The sequence below is a fragment of the Triticum aestivum genome, chromosome 3B (assembly GCF_018294505.1).
Source record: "Triticum aestivum cultivar Chinese Spring chromosome 3B, IWGSC CS RefSeq v2.1, whole genome shotgun sequence".
Classification (NCBI taxonomy): Eukaryota; Viridiplantae; Streptophyta; class Magnoliopsida; order Poales; family Poaceae; genus Triticum; species Triticum aestivum.
Window position 1 is genome coordinate 765,896,661 of NC_057801.1, and position 20,177 is coordinate 765,916,837.

Here is a 20,177-nt window from a genome sequence, read left to right on the forward strand (position 1 = left end):
GCCCGGAAAGCGTCCTCGAGCACTTCCCAACTTCCCATGGTGTTTCCGGGAAGGCTTTTAAGCCAATGCCGGGCTGGCCCTTTGAGGTTAAGGGGTAAGTATTTTATGGCGTGAAGGTCATCTCCTCTGGCCATGTGTATGTGGAGGATATAATCCTCGATCCAGACTCCAGGGTCTGTTGTTCTGTCGTATGCTTCTATGTTTACGGGCTTGAATCCCGCTGGAAATTCATGATCCAGTACCTCATCGGTAAAACATAGGGGATGTGCGGCGCCCTTGTATGTAGGTGTGCCGCGATGTTTAGATATTTTTTGCGTTGCATTGCTCACTTGAGCTTGCTTTCTTGGCCCATAGATGGATCTGCTTGGACAGGTTTTTTGATGCGAATCCTTGGGCGAATCACGTGCCGTATTGTGTGCGGCGCCCTTCGTCGCTTGAGATCGATCGTGGGGGCGTCTATCCGCCCTGGTGGCTTCCTTGTTTTTCGACTGTGGGGGCTCTAAGGCCTCTTCATCAAATTCTGGTAGTAATTTCCTCTTCGGATAGCTCTTTGTGTGATGACTGTTGCCGTACTTGTGTGCGGTATTGAGTACTTTGCCCCATCTGATTCTGAGTGCACCTTCCGCTGTTTTGAGCTTCCGCTTCTGCTTTTTTAGGCTACGTGCAGCGGCAACGAGCCTTTGGTGGAGGTTCTGGTGTTCCAGCAACTTGTCCGGCGTGAGGTCGTCCGGACTATTATTTTTCCCGGGGACGGATTGTTCGGTTTGTCCGCCCTGTTTGGACGGTTGATGGCATGTTCGTCTTTCGTTGATTTGCCCTGCTCTATGGCTGGGTCTTTGTCGAGGTGGGGCTTGGCGCGGCGCTTACGCCGCCGCTTTGATTGTTTTTCGAGGGAGCGATCCCTGGTTGCGCCCTTTTGATCCTCGTCGTTGTTTCTTTTAGGCGTGTCCACCATGTATACATCGTATGATGGGGTGGCTTTCCAGTGCCCTGTAGGTGCTGGTTCTTGGTCGCCTCCTTCATCGGCGTCCATACCGTCGATGTCTTCGGAGTTGAAGTCGAGCATGTCGGTTAAATCGTCGACAGTGGCTACAAAGTGGGTGGTGGGTGGGATTCGAATTTCTTCGTCGTCCACATACCAACCGTGCTGACCATAGTCCGGCCGGGGCTCTCCTGACAAAGAGAGAGACTTTAGTGAATTCGGGATATCGCCAAAGGGAGAGTGCTGAAAGACGTCCTCAGCGGTGAACTCCATGATCGGAACCCAATCGGGTTCGATCGGGAGGGGTGCGGAAGATTCGGAGTCCGGAACGGAGTCCGGCACCTTGGAGTCACGGGCCTTGCAAAGGACTAGGCTGGTATTCGGCTCTATCGCCATAGAGATTGCGGCTCCTGGGGCGGCGGCCAACCGTCCGTCCCCAACTGGCACAGTCGGCTCCGAGCTAATGGTCGGAGCGGACACCTGAGCGGCGCTCTGGGCGCTGTCCGGCAGCAGAGCTAGATCATGCCCATCGTGACAGTGCGGCGCGCTCGGCTGTGGCTCGAATCCGTCGAAGATCAAGTCCCCGCGGATGTCGGCCGTGTAGTTTAATCTTCCAAACCTGACCTTATGGCCAGGGGCGTAGCTTTCGATCTGCTCCAGAGGCCAAGCGAATTGGCCCGCAGTGCGAAGCCGCCGAATACGAAGATCTGTCCAGGGAGGAAAGTCTCACCCTGGACCGCGTCATGGTTGACGATCGAAGAAGCCATCGGGCCTAAAGGTGACGACACAGAGGAACTCTCAATGAAAGCACCAATGTCGGTGTCAAAATCGGCGGATCTCGGGTAGGGGGTCACGAACTGTGCGTCAAGGCGGATGGTAACAGGAGACAAGGGACACGATGTTTTTACCCAGGTTCGGGCCCTCTCGGTGGAGGTAAAACCCTACTCCTGCTTGATTAATATTGATGATATGGGTAGTACAAGAGTTGATCTACCACGAGATCAGAGAGGCTAAACCCTAGAAGCTAGCCTATGGTATGATTGTTGTTCGTCCTACGAACTAAAACTCTCCGGTTTATATAGACACCGGAGAGGGCTAGGGTTACACAAAGTCGGTTACAATGGGAGGAGATCTTCATATCGTATCGCCAAGCTTGCTTTCCACGCCAAGGAAAGTCCCATCCGGACACGGGACGAAGTCTTCAATCTTGTATCTTCATAGTCCGGGAGTCCGGCCAAAGGTCACAGTCCGGCCATCCGGACACCCCCTAATCCGGGACTCCCTCAATGGGCATCAAGGTTCCGCTATTGGTTTTTGACCAGAGAGATGTCTCGGTCATGTCTACATAGTTCTCGAACCCGTAGGGTCTGCACGCTTAACGTTCGTTGACGATATAGTATTATATGAGTTATGTATGTTGGTAACCGAATGTTGTTCGGAGTCCCGAATGAGATCACGAACATGACGAGGAACTCCGGAATGGTCCGGAGATGAAGTTTAATATATGGGATAATGTTGTTTGGTCTCCGGAAGGGTTCCGGAATTCACCGGAAGGGGTTCCGGATGTTTCCCGAAATGTTTGGGTACGAGAACACGTTATTTGGGCCAAAGGGGAAAGCCCACAAGGTTTTTGGAAAGCGCAAAAGGATGTTTTGCGGAGTCCACGGGCCAGACGCCAGGGTCCCTGGCGTCTGGGCCAGACGCCGGGAACTCTGGCGTCTGGCCCTGGAGTCCGAGAAGGACTCTTGCCTTTCGGGTGAAACCGACTTTGTGGAGGCTTTTACTCCAAGTTTCGACCCCAAGGCTCAACATATAAATAAAGGGGCAGGGCTAGCAGCAAAGACACATGAAGAAACACCAAGCCGTGTGCCGGCAACCCCGTCCCCTCTAGCTTATCCTCCGTCATAGTTTCCGTAGTACTTAGGCGAATCCCTGCGGAGATTGTTCTTCACCAACACCGTCACCACGCCGTCGTGCTGCCGGAACTCATCTACTACTTCGCATGTCTTGCTGGATCGAGAAGGCGAGGACGTCATCGAGCTGAACGTGTGCAGAACTCGGAGGTGCCGTGCGTTCGGTACTTGGATCGGTCGGATCGTGAAGACGTACGACTACATCAACCGCGTTGATAAACGCTTCCACTTAGCGATCTTCAAGGGTATGAAGATACACTCCCCTCTCGTTGCTATGCTTCACCATGATCTTGCATGTGCATAGGAAATTTTTTGAAATTACTACGTTCCGCAGCAATAGGAGCATACCATATCACCTTGGCAGGAACCCTCTTCCTGGGGCGCTCGCCGTCAACATCACCAAGGTCATCTCGTCTGATCTAATACCACAATGCACCGCATACCGAGCATGCGTTTAGATCCTCGTATGCACCGCGGTAGAGGAGGCAGTCATTAGGGCATCCATGTATCTTCTGCACCTCCAATCCTAGAGGGCATACAACCTTCTTTGTTCCGTACGTACTGTCGGGAAATTTGTTATCCTTTGGAAGCTTCTCCTTCAATATTTTCAGTAGCTTCTCGAATTCTTTGTCAGGTACACCATTCTCTGCCTTCCACTACAACAATTCCAGTGTGGTACCGAGCTTTGTGTTGCCATCTTCGCAATTGGAGTATAACCCTTTTTTGTGATCCTCTAACATGCGATCGAACTTCAGCTTCTCCTTTACACTTTTGCATTGTCTCTTTGCATCAACAATGACCCGGCGAAGATCGTCATCAGGCACATCATCTGGTTCCTCTTGATCTTTAGCTTCCCCCGTTGCAGCATCACCGTATTCAGGGGGCACATAGTTGTCATCATCCTCTTCTTCTTCGTTGTCTTCCATCATAACCCCTCTTTCTCCGTGCTTGGTCCAAACATTATAGTGTGGCATGAAGCCCTTATAAAGCAGGTGGGGTGTGAAGGGTTTCCGAGTCAAAGTAAGACTTTGTATTCCCACATATAGGGCATGGACAACACATAAAACCATTCTGCTTGTTTGCCTCAGCCACTGCGAGAAAATTATGCACACCCTTAATGTACTCGGAGGTGCGTCTGTTACCGTACATCCATTGTCAGTTCATCTGCGTACATCATGAATAGATAAGTGACCAAATTAATATAAATTCATCATCACATTAAAACCAAAGTACATACATAGTTCTCATTGAACAACATATAGCTCTCCAGAGCATCTAATTAAACCATACATTGAAACTATGTAAAACATTTCAATTCAAAAACAAATGTGATCATAATCACAACTAAGGTAACAATTGATCCAACAGCATAATGATACCAAGCGTCGGTATGAATGGCATATTTTCTAATCTTTCTAATCTTCAAGTGCATTGCATCCATCTTGATCTTGTGATTATCGACGACATCCGCAACATGCAACTCCAATACCATCTTCTCCTGCTCAATTTTTTTCAATTTTTCCTTCAAGTAATTGTTTTCTTCTTCAACTAAAGTTAACCTCTCGACAATACGGTCGGTTGGAATTTCCGGTTCACATACCTCCTAGATAAAAAATTATATGTCACGTTGGTCGGCATAATTATCATAAACACTAAATGAACCAAATAGTTATAAAAGATAATATATACCACATCTGAATCATAGACAGGACGAGGGCCGACGGAGGCGGATACCAAAACCATCGGACTATATAATAACAAACAATAATAAAAGTAAGAAAATTACACAAGTATCGATCTAAATCATACAAGTAAGAACTTTTTTCTTTTAGAAAGAAGATAAGATCAAGAGGCTCACCACGGTGGTGCTGGCAACGAGATCGGCGCGGATGATCAACGGCGGTGAGGACGGGGATGAGACAGGACGGACCGCCAAACCTAGAAAAATCTAGAGGAAAATGGACTTTGGACAAGGAGCTTCGAGAGGAGAAAGCTTAAGTGTGGCTCGGGTATTTCATCAAAGACATCATGTGCATAGGAGGTGAGCTAGAGCACCACAAAGCTCTCACACGGCCGGCCAAAAAAATAGAGCACTCCACTACTCTGCTCGCAGGCAAGGGGGTATATATAGGCATCTCATTGGTCCCGGTTCGTGGCTGGAACCGGGACTAAAGGATCACATTTGGTCCCGGTTCCAGCCACGAACTAGGACTAAAGGTTGTGGGCCAGGAGCGAGGTCCATTGGTCCCGGTTCGTTTCTGGAACCGGGACCACAGGGGCCAGACAAACCGGGACTAATGCCCCACGAGGCTCGGCTGGCCCCCTGGCCTCACGAACCGGGACCTATGCCCACATGGGTCCCGGTTCGTGATTGAACCGGGATTAATGGACTTATCTGGCCTGGACCAAAACCCTGTTTTCTACTAGTGACACCATATCCTCTTACTCCTTCACATAAGTGCCTTATATTAAAGTTATCAAAATCCGAAGTGGTCAGACATTTCATCTTAAATCGTAACTTAAATGTGTTGCTTAACTTTGAAACCATGTCCTACTCAACTATAATCTAGTAAGTGAATGACATGTTAGTGGCTTACTCCCGAATGTTGTCCATGACCGTTGACGTGGCTATTCGAATAGGTCTAACACAGACACACTGTAGAGGCTATACACTTTACCCAGACTATAGACTCCCAGTCTAACATATCATGTTCATAGCATGGCACTGGTGTCTCCGACCTCCCGAAGGCTAGCCCTGGCTCAAGGGGATCTGGGTCCTTGCCACCGCGTGGCACTACTATTCCCCTCAGGAATCTTTCGAGATCTCACTAACCCAAGCCCTCTAACTTTGGACATCTGGATCCGGTGGGGAAGGGACTAGAGGCGGAAGGAGGGCGCAGAGCATCAGATCCAAGCAATCGGGGCCGACCCTGCAACCCCTGAGCCACAAACCTCTTGCGTCGATGCCTCACCCCCCACGTGGCCGAGAACTTCGGCCAGCAACCGCAGCCGCCCTTGGTACCCCACCACCCAAGGCCACCGTGCCGGCACACCAAAGGCCCTCCACTCGAGTGACGAAGCATAGGAGGCCTCATCGGCACCCTCCTCGATGGATGGGTGAGCTTGCCCGGCGGCTGCCTCTGGTGGAGGCAACGAAGAGGGGGTTGGGGGTGGCGGCGGCGCAGTGGAAACACTGGTCGCCCCCACCATACAGGGAAATAGGCCTGGACGGAACGAGTGGGCTTTTGGGCCCGCTCGTGGCCCGTTGAGGACCGGACCGCACGGTCCAGGACCGGTAGGAAAACTAGTCGGTCCGGGCTGCGATAATGGGCCGGAAAAAATGTCGGTCCGGTCCGGTCTTTAACCGAGCCGCTCGGTCGGACCGAGGGATCGCTGTTACCGCCGCTGCGGTTCCTCGTCGTCGCGGACACCGGCAGCCCCTTGGCGAACTACCATGTCCCCGAGCTTCCCCATTCCTTCCTTCCTCTCCTCCCCGTGCGCCGCATCTTCTTGCCGCCAGTCGCCATCGCTGTCGTGCTTAGACTGCTGCCGATCTGGAGTTCTCGAACATGACCTTGACCCCAACTTGCGGCTGCATGAGCTGAAATCGTGCCATGAAAGGAGCTGCAGGTCAAGATGTTTCCCTTACAACTGAAAGGAACGAAAAGTGGCATCCCACGTCCACCCGTACGTAGCTATGTTGCCGCTGCATGAGCTGAAATCATGCCATGCCACGATCTCCCACAACCGCCTGATCTAACCTGAAACTAAGTCAAGAGGTGGGCACGCACACGTTGCATGGCGAGTGATTTCTCCGGAATGGGCATGCACCAGGCATCAGCTCTGAACACGAACTGGGAGATTCAGAAAATTCAGTTTTGTCAGATTCAGAAATTCAGTTCGTCAGTTTCATCCAAGATTCAACAGATGACTAATCTGTAGCTAACAAGGACCTAAACTGCAGCTAACTAGGAGCCAAATAACTAACTAGGACCTAAACAACAGCTAGCAGAACTAGTGGCATCGGTCCACACGGTCCTCAAAAGTTGACCGAGCCAGCACCCTTTCGGTCCGGTCCTGGAAAAGGAGCTCGCTGAACAGCTCGGTCTGGTCCGGACCGGACCGCCAGCGGCCGGTCCAAACGCCGGCTCGGACCGAGACCGGACCGGACCGGACCGTGTCCAGGCTGACAGGGAAACACGTACCCAAAAGCATGTGATGGTACCTAGCTTAATTGTTGTTGGATGTAGATCTAGCCAAACATTCCCGCGTGTACATAATTTGTTTCTACCAATGCGTCGATACGCAAAGCTTTTTACATTGGGGAAGGATCCTTTTGGCTGAAAAAAAAGGAAGAGAGCAAACTGTACATTCAGTGGTTCATACACGCACAATACATCCGAGTTGGCTCACATCTCAATTTCAACTAGACGATGACTCGACCGGAGCGACGGCTGGTTCTTGTTCTTCGCCGGCCTTCTTCTCTTCCTCGACGGTCAGCTTATCCTCCGCTCCCTTTTCCTCCGTGCTTATTGCGGCCTCCTTCACATCACTGGCTTTTTTTCCGTCCGATTCCCCTGCAAACGGTAACCACAGATCAAATCGAAATGTTATAAAATGTGAGAAGAAACAAAGAAATCTTGAACATGCAAATGTGCAATGACATTGTTAGCAAATGAAGAAATTGAACCTACCATCATCGTCTCTCAAAGTGGCCGCGGATGTCTCCTCCTGTTCTGGCTCCCGGGAGACGCTCTCGGCCTTTTGCGGAACGACATCGGCCTCCTCGACAGTGACCACCTCCTCCTCCGTCGCCGTGGCCTTCATAGTTAGCTCGGTCTCACCATTGGCTTCGACTGCGGCCTCTTTGACGGCAGTAGGCTCCGGCAGCTCTGGCTCGTTTCTCAGATCGTCGTTGTTCAAGGAAGGCGCGGGTTGCTCTGCCGCCTCTGGCACCTCCACCTCCGGCACCGGCTTGGTCGGGAATGCGGCGCTTTCGTCCACGTTAGTTGCAGGAGCAGCCGCCCCGGTGGCAGTTTCGTCCTCGTTGGCCGTCGTCGGGACAGGGGCGTCTACGGTGACGGCATCTTCTTGCTTCTCCCGCGTGACCACCGGCACAGCCTCGACGGTGGTTGCACTTCCATCTGCCTTGGCCACCGGGGCATCCACCAAGGCGGTAGTTACACTTTGCTCATCCTTGGCGACCGTAGCATCCACCAAGGCGGCCGTTTCACTTTCCTGCTCCTTGGTCACCGGAGCGGCCGGGAAGGAGGCAACGTCAACCTCCTCGGCGACCGGAGCATCCACCAGGGCTGCAGTTTCACTTTGCTGCTCCTTGCTCACCGGTGCGGCCGCGAAGGAGGCAACGCCAACCTCCTCGGCGACCGGAGCATCCACGAGGGCGGCAGTTTCACTTTCCTGCTCCTTGGTCACCGAAGCGGCCGGGAAGGAGGCAACGCCAACCTCCTCGGCGGCCGGAGCATCCACGAGGGCGGCAGTTTCGGTTTCCTGCTCCTTGGCCACCGGAGCGGCCGGGAAGGAGGCAACGCCAACCTCCTCGGCGGCCGGAGCATCCACGAGGGCGGCAGTTTCGGTTTCCTGCTCCTTGGCCACCGGAGAAGCTGGGAAGGTGGCAACGTTAACCTCCTCGGCGACCGGAGCATCCACCAAGGCGGCAGTTTCACTTTCCTGCTCCTTGGCCACCGGAGCGGCCGGGAAGGTGGCAACATCAACCTCGTCAGCGACCGGAGCAGCCGCCATGGTGATACCCTCAATCTCCCCCGCCAACGGAGCAGACGAGATGGATACAAGTTCGTCCTCCTTGGCCGCCGGCGCAGCAACGAAGGAGGCACTGCCATCATCACCGGCCACCGGGGCAGCCAGGAAGGTGGCACCGGCATCCTCGTTGGCCTTGGCTGCCGGAGCAGGCACGAACGTGTCGATCTGGTCCTTCTCTATCGCCGGAGCATCGGCCGAGATGATACTGTCATCCTCCTTGGTGACTACGCCCACGGAGGCATCCGCGATGGCGACACTACCGTCATCCTCCACGTTGATCTCCTCGATGTCCTTCTCGTTGGACGACGCCGCCTCGTCTTCATTCGCCTCGGCCGACCACCCTTCCTCATCCTCGCCCCGCCGACGGTCTCTTCCCGCCTCGACGGTAGGCGCGATCGACACCTCGACAGGCTGGCCATTCCTCATCTCCTCGACGACGATGATGCTCTCGCTCGTCGATGCCACACCGTCGTCCCGATCGGCGACAACCTCCTTATGGCTGACGCCATCGTCTTTCTTCGGCCCGGCAGCCTCCTCGGTCGCCGTCCCCTTCCCCTTGGCGTCCGGGACGGCGACTGCTCCCTTCTTACCGTCCTGCTTGCTCTCCCCCACTCTCTTCTCCCCGACGACCTTGGCCCCGACCACGGTGGACGCAGCCTCGTCGCCGTCCTTGACGACGAGCGCCGCCAAACCGGGCTTGCCGTCCCGCTCCTTGGGGGCCTTCTCCTTCGCCGACGCCGACCTGTGGACCTTGACGTCGTCGCCATTGTCCTTGGTGGCGACCGGCTGGTGGGCGGCGGTGGCGACGACGCTGGACTTCCGCCGGAACCTGCGGCTGCACCTGCCGCTGCCGTCGCTGCTGAGCACGGCTTCCTTGGAGGTGCCGCAACCCATGGCGCGACACGGCGAGGAGGGAGCTGAACGCCGGAGATGGATTTGTGGCGGGGAGAAGTCGGGGGGAGGATTTCCGTGTTGTATATATACTGCATGCGCGCGGCCATGCACGGCGTCGCAAAATTAGGGGAACCGTAAACGACCGAATTGGAGGCTGTGGCATGGTTGGTGTGTGTTTTTAATGGGAGTGGCTACAGATCAATCGACTGACTCAAAAAGTGGTCAGTCGAATGTTAACAAAGGGAAAAGATTGCAACCCAGAAAGAAAACTGACTGACCCAAAACTATTGTCAGTCAGTCAGCCCAACAGAAAGAAAGCCTCAGAACATTATGTTTCTTTCTTATGCTCTTTCTTTAGCCCAGAGAGAAAACGGGCCTGAACCCGCTAAGCTAAAGATCCAGTCATTGTACAGCTCACTAGGTCTTCTCCCTTGCCTCCTCTTCTTTCTTGCTCGACACCCACACAGCCGCCACCATGGGAGAAGAAAGAAAGCTCAGATCTCCCCTTGCCTTCTGATGTTTCTGAACAACTTGCCCAGACGATTCTTGCTGGCAACTACCTTCTCCTTCGATCCACCAAACCAACAGCAGCAGATCTGCTAGAAAAATGGATAATCCTCAATTTCATACCCAGATCACAGATCTGTCAGCAGGAAAAGCAAAACAAAGAAGAAAGAAACCTGGGGATCAAACTGGTTCTGCAGTGTTCACTGGAGGTATATACATAAATTTGTACAAAAGGCATTTAACCTACATGGATTACAGGGTAGCTGATTGAATTCATAACACTAGACTTGCAACCTCAAAATACTAGACTTGCACACACTTTATAAAGAGCAAAAAATGATATATAATCTAAATACTAAACTTGCATGCTCAAAAATGCTAAAATTGCACATTCATCATAATAAATATTTTACAACAGCACGACTGGTATTACAGGACGTAGATACATGGACGTAGCAACACTCAATTCACAAAATATAACTACAGCAAAGAAAACTAATCCACGGAAAAAGAACTTGCATCATCACCATACTATACTCGCGCACACTTTATGAGAGCAAAAAATATAAAAAAACACTTGAAACAAAAATGATAATACGAAAAATGGAAACTACTGTATGAAAGAATCCAATACTAAATTTAGATGTGTACAAAATGATACCCTAGTTTCAGGTTAACTGCATGTATAAACATTCATAAAATTCAGAATTTACAAGTAAAACTTGCACCCTCAAGATAATAGACTTGCACGTACTTTATAAGAGCAAAAATTCATAGAGTCCAATACTAAACTTGCATGCTCATCATAGTAAACTTGCACAGCTTTTACAACTACAAGATTGATATTAACATTCTGATATCATAATTTAGGGGTTACTGGATTTAACCTACATGGATTACTGGAGGTAGATACATGGAGGTAGAAAAACTCAATTCACAAAAATATAACTACAACAACAAAACTAATCCACAAAACCCAAAATTTTCAAAAAAAAAAGAACTTGCATCCTCATCATACTAGACTTGCACACACTTTATCAGAGCAAAAAAAAAATTCACAAAACCTTGAAACAAAAATGATAATATGAAAGATGGAAACTTGTAAAGTTAAATGTGTACAAAATGATAACCTAGTTTGAGGTTAACTGCAATTTGAGTGGTTATACTAAATCTTGAGTGGTTATACTAAAGCAAACAAAATGATAAAATGCGGACATTTTATGACAATTATAACTACAACAAACATAACTGCATACACACACTGAAAAAAAACATTTGAGAGGTTATACTAAATCTTGCACGCTATTAACAACAGCAAGCAATCACAAAACTGTATGAGTTGATCCACAAAATTTAAAATTTACAAGTAAAACTTGTATCCTCATAATACTAGACTTGCACACACTTTATAAGAGCAACCTTCATATAAAATCCAAAAACTAAACTTGCACATTCATTACAGTAAAATTGCACACATTTTACTACAACAAGACTGATATAAACCTTGTTGATATCGTAATTTAGAGTTTTCTGGAGGTAGATACATTGATTTATACAAACAGCATGTAACCTACATGGATTACAGGGAAGCTAACTCAATTGACAACTATAACTACAACAACAGAACTAATTCATAAAATTCAAAATTTACAAATGAAACTTGTATCCTCATAAATAGTAGAGTTGCAAACACTTTATTAAAAAGAGTAAATTTATATAGAAAAACCAGCAAAAGTACATGAAAAAACAAAATCAGAAAAATCAATGTTCCATAAAAAAATGCACATTCATCATACTGAACTTGCACACATTTTACAACAGCAAAAAAAACTGGGGTTTACTGGTGGTAGATACAATTATTTGAACAAAAATGTATTTAAACTACATGTATTACTGGAGTTAGATACATGGACGTAGCTAACTAATTTACAAATATAACTACAACAACAAAACTAATTCATAAAACTCAAAATTTGGAAAATAAAACTTGCATCCTCACGATACTAAACTTGCACACACTATATGAGAGCAAACAAATCACAAAAACCTTGCAAAGAATCCAATACTAAAATTAAATGTGTACAAAAATAATATCCTAGTTTGAGGTTTACTGCATGTATAAACATTGAATTCAACAAAAGGAATTACATTAACTACACAACACCTAGATGAATTGACAAAAATATAAAATCATTAAACTACTAAAACTAAAAAAATTGCAACCTCATACAAGGGGATAAGAAAAATAAAGAATGTAAATGGATAAGAAACTCACCATCCTCCTAAAGCAATATTCATCAAGGACGGCATCGAAAACTTCAGGGACTTCATTGGCTGGCACAAACAGAAAGCATGGAGCATCAGGACAACGACAAACAGGGAAAACCATACCTATACTAAAAAAACATAGGGTTATTCTACATGGATAACTTAAAAAAAGATCTAAAATGAACAAGCTCCCTAAAAAAATTAAATCTAAACAACTTGCATCTCTAAGCAACTAGACTTGCATAAACTATCCAGATATTAATGGGGAACCATACATAAACTAAACTTGCGTAAACTATTCAGATATCAGAGGTGGGGGGGGGGGAGCATTGTGGTTACAAACTGTAACCTGCATTTGACTTAACAAATGAACATACTAACCATTCTGCAAATTTCCCTAAAAAATATAACATTTACTTAATAACCCTAAAAAATTGACTACCAAGCTCAAACACTAGGGGTGCAAGGCGGCACCCCGAGCCATTCTGCTCCGAATTGAAGATGACGCAGGCTCAGATGTAGCCAGCCTGATGTGATTCTAGCTTAATTTCGGCTAACTCAACACTATGGCAGACTCTGAAAAGACACCACTCCACACCCATATTAAGATTAATGAGTTCTAAATCAACAAAAGAACATATATCACCCGCAAAAAAAAAGAACATATATAAAACCTAGAAGCACATGACCTTCAATCTGCATAAGAAAATAACAAATGTACACGAAAAAGGTAGGATCTTTGAAGAGGTAGAAGACTCACTCCACATCTAAAAGATCCCTAAAACTAGGTACTCCCACTACCACCAAACAAACAAAAAATATAGCAAACCTGAAGACTACAAAACCACCTACAGAAGCATCAAATCAAAAACACGTACGATTTGAATCCAACCTAAACAGTAAAAAGAAACCTAATTAAATCACAATATAACAAAGAACCCTAGAAAACTACTCTCACTGCCACCGTAAACATTACAGTAATAAGATCAAGCAAAAGATAAAACCTAGAGGGAGAAGTATAAGCAGAAGCAGCAAATCTAGCAAGAACATCCACAAACCCTGGCTCTCGCAGGCACAGCAATACACACTGCGCAAAAAATTACAACAGAGAAATTAAGTAAAAGAAAATACCTGAAGAAGGGGATAGATGCAGCAGAACTAATCCCTCTGCCAAGAATCCCCTGATTCCCAAATCCTGCGAATAGAAAAAGGCACAAAAAAGCACCTTAAAAAAGCATAAGAACAACCACAGGGATAAGAATAAGCAGAGGGAGCAGATCTAGCAAGAACATCCATTAACCCCAACTATCGGCAGGGAGAGGAGAAGACACACTGGACTGAAGCAGAGGCGCAAGTACTGATAGGAAGCGAGGGGGAAGGGGGATAAGACGAGGAGAGCAGCGACGGTCGGCATTCCAGAAGACGGGCTGGGCCTCTTAACGGGCACAAACGGGTGCCCCGAGTCGGCAACGAGCCCAGGAAAAAGCGATTCGACTGAACGAAACAAAGGGTCAGTCGATACCACTTGGCCCAACTCAGCAAACAGAAGCAACCCGGGAAAAATAACCAGCACACATCTTAGCGCAACATCCGACGGTCAAAAAATCGACTGACCTGAAACTGAAAAATCAGCTGACTGAAATGCAGCTAAATCGGTTTTTAATAGCCAGGAGGCTGTGGCACTTGACAGCAAATACTTCGAACCTTACACAAACTGAACTATGTGAGATCCTGGGCCTTTTTGGCTTCAGGTACCGTTCCCGGATGTGTGGTGTGGTGGTGGTTGACTGGTTGCTGTGTTTGGGTTGTAATCCACATTGATTTCTTTATATGCTTAAGCAAAAAAAAAACAGCAAACAAAAGCAGGAGAATATGAAAATGTCTGAATTTTGAAAAAACGCAAAACAGAGGAGCAAAAGAAACAACAACACAAAAGTTCTATGAAATGGTTTCTCCCGAATTTCCATTAGGCGAGGGCCAAAGTTCTCTATAAAGTAGGTGCCGCAGCGTCACATAAACATCATCAAAGCTCCATCCAGAACAGTGAGGCCTTGTTTGGTTTCCTCGAATCCCCCCGGATCCACGTCTATTCCCTGGGGAGGGAACGCACGGGCCAAATCGGACCCGGGCAGGCCGCCGACGCATTTGGCTGTGACCCACGACAGGGTGTGTCAGCCCTATCCCCATCATTTCCCTGGGCGTCAAATCCACACCTCCTGGCGCCGGCCTGGAAAACCCCGACTCTCTCGCGACCGAGCATCTCTCTGGCAACCTCCTCCGCTTACCTCGTGACGTATTACACCTCCCTCCGGCGCGACCATGCCCCTCTGCTTCCTGCGACCTCACTCATGAGCAACCTCATCACGATACATGTCTGGAATTTGCTTCCTAATTTCAGATTGTTTTGGTGGCAGGTGTTCGTCCCCTTGTTGCCAAATGGGACAGAAAGTTCTCCTGTGGTGGGCAGGGGGGATCCCATGTGTTCGTGAAATTGCCCCCTAGGGGTTTCTCGCCCTGGATTTTCCTTACATTACTACCAAACAAAGCCCGAGAGATAATCATTCAGATATAACAAAGAGCAATGCGACAAACTCACCTTGTAAACGATATTTCAATTATCTGAGGAATAAGGTCGTGCTGCTTTCAAAAAATAGAAGAGGAATGCGCCCAACTCAACTAGCTTGGAAAGTTGAAGAAATGGCATACAACACACGCTGGCAAGCCGATTTTGACTCCAACTTGTACGTGGGCGGCGAGCCTCCTCGCGTTCTGGCCGGGCTTCCTTCTTCGGCGAGGATCCACACATAGGTCGGCGCTGCTCAACTATGAGGAGCGGGATCGTTGACAGCCGGGGATGTCACGCGAGGAGGGGAGCTGGTCCGTTTGCTGTGTTACCTGGTGCATACACGCAAGTGTGTACACGGGTGTGCAGGAGCCGAAGCGGCTTCATAAGAGACCTCCGGGTGGTGTTAGAAATATGCCCTACAGACAATAATAAAGTTATTATTTTATTTCAAAGAACATTATTTTATATATGCTATAGAGATTGCAGTGTTGGGAAAATATGCACTAAAGATAATAATTAAATTATTGTTTATTTTCATGTTTTGCCGAGTGTTCTTTTTATGTGGTACTCGACAAACAAGGCCTTTCTCGAATACCTAGACACAAAACACTCGGCACAAAATGGGTAATCGACAAACGGAAAACCCTTGGCAACAGCAGGGTCTTTGTAGAGTGTCATTCATAAGTCACTCGGCAAACAGGTCTTTGCCAAGTGTTTTTATAAGGCCCTCGGCAAACAATTAAAAATCAATTAAATGCATGTGTTCATTTGGATTTTCAAGACCAAACTTCATTCAAATGTTCTTTGAAATGTTTTGTACACTTAAAATACACCACTGAATGATCTATGTCAAAATTTGGCAGCTTTCGTGGTCAGTTTGCTATATTTAAGTCATTAAATGCATTTCTAGCATTTAGTTTTTATGACAACATTTTGAACTGATAGTGCCAGAAAAAAAGACAAAATTGTGTTGAAAATTCATATTTGTATTTGTGGAGCCCATGTGTAGGCCTTATCCAAGAAATGGAAATGAATTTCAAACATGAGGGTACCAGGACACGACCTCGAATATTAAGTTTGTTGGTTTTTAATTTAAAAAATACAAACAAAGGGCAAAAAAATCAAGCTTGGCATGCCCACATATGTCACCTAGGAAGTTGTGTTAAAATTTTGAGAAGGTTTCGCAAATTTTGTGGCGTACATTACTTAGAAACCAGATCACCCCCGAGGAAGAATCATGGATCTGAGAGTAAAAGAGTCATGTTTGACGGTGATGTGATCATTGCTTCATTTGTTGGCCCTGATTGTTTTTCTACACTTAAGATACATCATAAAATAATCCATGCCAAAGTGTGTCATTTTTTATGTCAGTTTGCTATATTTAAGCCATTAAGTGCATTTTATAGTCATTTGGTGAATATAATTCTAATTTGAACTACAAGTGCACGAAAAAGTTGAGAAAATTATGTGGGAAAATCATATTTGTCTTATTGGGTCCATGTTTAAGAATTTCCAAGAAAACGGAAGTAATTTCAAACACGCGGAGCCAAGACACGACCCCGAACATTGAGTTTGTCGGTCTTTAATTTCAAAAATGCAAAGAAAGTTCAAAAATTATAAAACTTGGCATGGGGCTCACTGCTCAGATATGACACCTAGAGGTTGTGGTAAAAAAATTAGAAAGTTTCACAAAAATTATGGTGTACACTTCTTAGAACCGGACCATCTCCGAGGAAGATTCATGGTTTCCATAGGGACCAGGTCAGGTTCAATGGCGATGTGACCTCTACTTCACTAATTGGCCTTGAGATTTTTTATACACTCAAGATACACTATTAAATTACCATGTCAAAAATTAGCATCTTTCGGGGTTGGTTTGCTATATTTATTAATTAAGTGCATTTATGGGCATTACTGGATATAATTCAAATTTTGACTGCAAGTGGATAAAAAAGTTTGCAACTTTGTGTTGAAAAGTCATATGTGTATTCTTGAGTCCATGTTTAGGCATTATCCAAGAAAATGAAAGTAATTTCAAACATGAGGATGCCAAGAAATGACTCCAAACATTGAGTCTGTTGGTTTTATAAATCCAAAAAAATGCAAAAAAAAGTCTGAAAAGCATGAAACTTGACAATGGATCCCTCAAATGATATCAGAGGTTGTGGTAAAAATTTGAGAAGGTTTCACAAAATTTGGGACATACATGGCTTAGAAACCAAACATTCTATCGGGAAGAATCCTGATTTGCGGAGGGAACGGGCCATCTTTAAAGGTGATGCGACTGTTGCTTCATTTGTTGGCCTAGAAAAAAAATACACACATGATACACCATTACATGATCCATGTAAGAAATTGGGATCTTTTTGTGTCTATTTCCTATATTTAAGTCAATAAATGCATTTAGTGCACATAATTAAGATTAAAACTACAAGTGCATGAAAAAATTGGCAAAATTGTGTTGAAAAATATTATTTGTGTCATTAAAGAATTTAAAATATTGTTGGGTTTTAAAATTCCGAAGCATGCAAATGAAGTACGAAAAGCATGAAAACTAGGCATGGTGACCTCATATGACATGTATAGGTTGTGGTAAAAAATTAGATTGTTTCACAAAAAATTTGATATACACTCCTTAGAACAGGGATCGCCGAGGAAGAATCATGGTTTCGAGAGGGAATGGGTATTTTTTTTTGCATATTGTTGATCAAGCTATACTTTCAATTAACTCGAGATTTGAACAATATGAGGGGTATGGAAAAAAATTGGTTTCTTGTTTACTTCAAGTACGCTGCGGTTCCTAGATGAAGAGTTTGTTGGCTGCTCGTGTTAATCTTGAAGATGCACTTGAATTGTGTTGACTTTTTCTCCAGGACTCGCCACAAAATAAATGGGCCCACTTGATATTTTGACATTTTTGAAGAAGTGCTCCTTAATCCATCCTGATGTTGTTATTACATACAAAATTTTGCTAACCATTCCTATCACGGTTGCATGTGCGGAAAGGAGCTTTTCTAAACTCAAAGTTTTGGACAGGATTGACCTCCCGAGGTGGCGCACCGCATTGACTGCACCACACTACACTGCTTGGCATAGAACAGAGGAGCACAAGAGAATAGAGACGCAGGCCGCCGCGCTGCCTGCTGCTTCCTCTGTTGGCCTTGAAAAAAAAAATCTACACACATGATCCATGTAAGAAATTGGCATGTTTCTATGTCTATTTGCTATATGTAAGTCATTAAATGCATTTAATGAATATGATTAAGATTTAAACTGCAAGTGCGTGGAAAAGTTGGCAAAATTGTGTTGGAAAATCTTATTTGTGTTCTTGAGTCCATCTATAGGCCTTATCGAAGAAAAATTAAAGAATTTCAAATGTGAGAATGCGAAGACATGACCCCGAGCATGAATTTGTTGGGTTTTTTAGTTATGAAGCATGCAAACGAAGTATGAAAAGCTTGAAACTTGGCATGGTGATCTCATATGACATGTATAGGTTGTGGTGAGAATGTTTCACTAAAGTTTTGACACACCCTGCTTAGAAACCACGCCAAGAATCATGGTCTAGTGAGGAATTGGTTTTTTTCGCATATTGTTGGTCAAGCTATAGTTTCACTTAACACGAGATTTGAACAATATGAGGGGTGTGAAAGAAAAAACATTGGTTTTTTGTTTACTTCAGGTAGGCTGTGATTCTTGGATGACAAAACTTTGTTGGCTGCTTGTGTTAATCTTGAAGATGCACTTGAATTGTGTTGATTTTTTCTCGAGGACTCACTACAGAAATAAATGGGCCCACTTGTGTGACGCCCCCGATTCAATCGTACACTAATCATATACGCAAATGTGTATGATCAAGATCAGGGACTCACGGGAAGATATCATAACACAACTCTAGACACAAATAAAATAATACAAGCTTTATATTACAAGTCAGGGGCCTCGAGGGCTCGAATACAAGATCCATACACAAGAGTCAGCGGAAGCAAAAATATCTGAGTACGGACATAAGTTAAACAAGACTGCCTTAAGAAGGCTAGCACAAAAGCAACAATGATCGAAGAGGCAAGGCCTCCTGCCTAGGACCTCCTAACTACCCATGGTCGTTGTCGGTCTCCACATAGCAGCAAGCACCATCGGGTAGTAGTAGACGTCGGCGATGGCATCTGTCTCCAGGGATCCACCATATGGTTGCATCAACCAGAAAGAAGAAAGAAGGGGAAAAAGGGGTAGCAAAGCAACTGTGAGTACTCATCCAAAGTACTCGCAAGCATCAGATCTATACTAAGTATGCATTGGTATCAAATGGAAGGGTTGTATCTGTGGACTAAATTGCAGAATGCCAGAATAGAGGGGAAGGCCTAGCCTATCGAAGACTAGCATATTCAAGCAGCTCTAAGCATCTTGCAGCATGTAGAAGAGTAAAGTGTAGCATTTTAATATTTAACAAACATGTCATAGAAACAACGCCAGAGATCCTTCCTCGACTCCCTGCGAGAAAGCAATCTCGGAGCCACATATCCATCACATAACTCAAGTACCAATTTTTAGTTATATAAGATCAGGATACAAGTCTGAACGTCCATTACCGTGGACACGGTATTCGAATATATAACTTCCCTGCAGGGGTGCACCACGTTACCCAACATGCTTGATTACTCTGGCCGGACACACTTTTCTGGGTCAATGCCTGGCCTTGGAAGATCAAGACGTTGTAGCCCTACCTAGGCTCAGCAAAGAGGTCCCCGTCGGTCTACATCCTAAGCACTCCGGGGTCTGGGCCCATCGCCCATTGCACTCCGGGTCATTGTGCGCAAGGGGGAACTAGCACCACCTCTGCTTGGATGGCGCGATCCGGCACGGCCACAACACTGAACTGGATGTCTGACAAAGCTTCGGCTGATACTGCGACGTTGAGGCCCATAACTATTCTCGCATGGTGGTTAGTGCGTAAAGGCTAGAGGCCTACTCATAACAAATACCCAAACCTATTAGTGCATTGGGGGCTCGCGGAGACGATCAGAGACTCACGATAATGTGACCCCATCGCCCCGTCTCGTGGACCTACGGCAAGGGCCCAGAATGCCCGGTCGTGCATCATAAAAAATCGCGGGTGCTCTACGGGCCCGCCCGACTTTCACATTGTGACGCCCCCGATTCAATCGTACACTAATCATACACGCAAATGTGTACGATCGAGATCAGGGACTCACGGGAAGATATCACAACACAACTCTAGGCACAAATAAAATAATACAAGCTTTATATA

At 46.4% G+C, this 20,177-nt stretch overlaps 1 protein-coding gene and 1 long non-coding RNA gene across 2 annotated transcripts; both read right to left on the reverse strand.

Moving 5' to 3' along the window:
- Positions 1-7,131: 7,131 nt before the first annotated feature.
- Positions 7,132-9,608, reverse strand: LOC123066437 (calphotin-like). The gene is made up of 2 exons (XM_044489521.1): positions 7,590-9,608; positions 7,132-7,472 (listed from the first exon to the last, which is right to left on the reverse strand). The coding sequence occupies exons 1-2, from the start codon at positions 9,565-9,567 to the stop codon at positions 7,318-7,320; spliced, it is 2,133 nt and encodes a 710-aa protein (XP_044345456.1). The 5' UTR covers positions 9,568-9,608; the 3' UTR covers positions 7,132-7,317.
- Positions 9,609-9,766: 158 nt separating this feature from the next.
- On the reverse strand, positions 9,767-13,732 carry LOC123066438 (uncharacterized). The gene is made up of 3 exons (XR_006431339.1): positions 13,474-13,732; positions 12,350-12,408; positions 9,767-10,163 (listed from the first exon to the last, which is right to left on the reverse strand). It is a non-coding gene; the product is annotated as an uncharacterized lncRNA (long non-coding RNA).
- Positions 13,733-20,177: the final 6,445 nt, after the last annotated feature.

Bases quoted from the DNA above. Each gene is read 5' to 3' on its own strand.
- LOC123066437 (XM_044489521.1), bottom strand. From the start codon at position 9,567: ATGGGTTGCGGCACCTCCAAGGAAGCCGTGCTCAGCAGCGACGGCAGC. The intron at 7,473-7,589 runs GTAGGTTCAATT...TACCGTTTGCAG, and splicing joins CACTTTGAGAGACGATGATG to GGGAATCGGACGGAAAAAAA.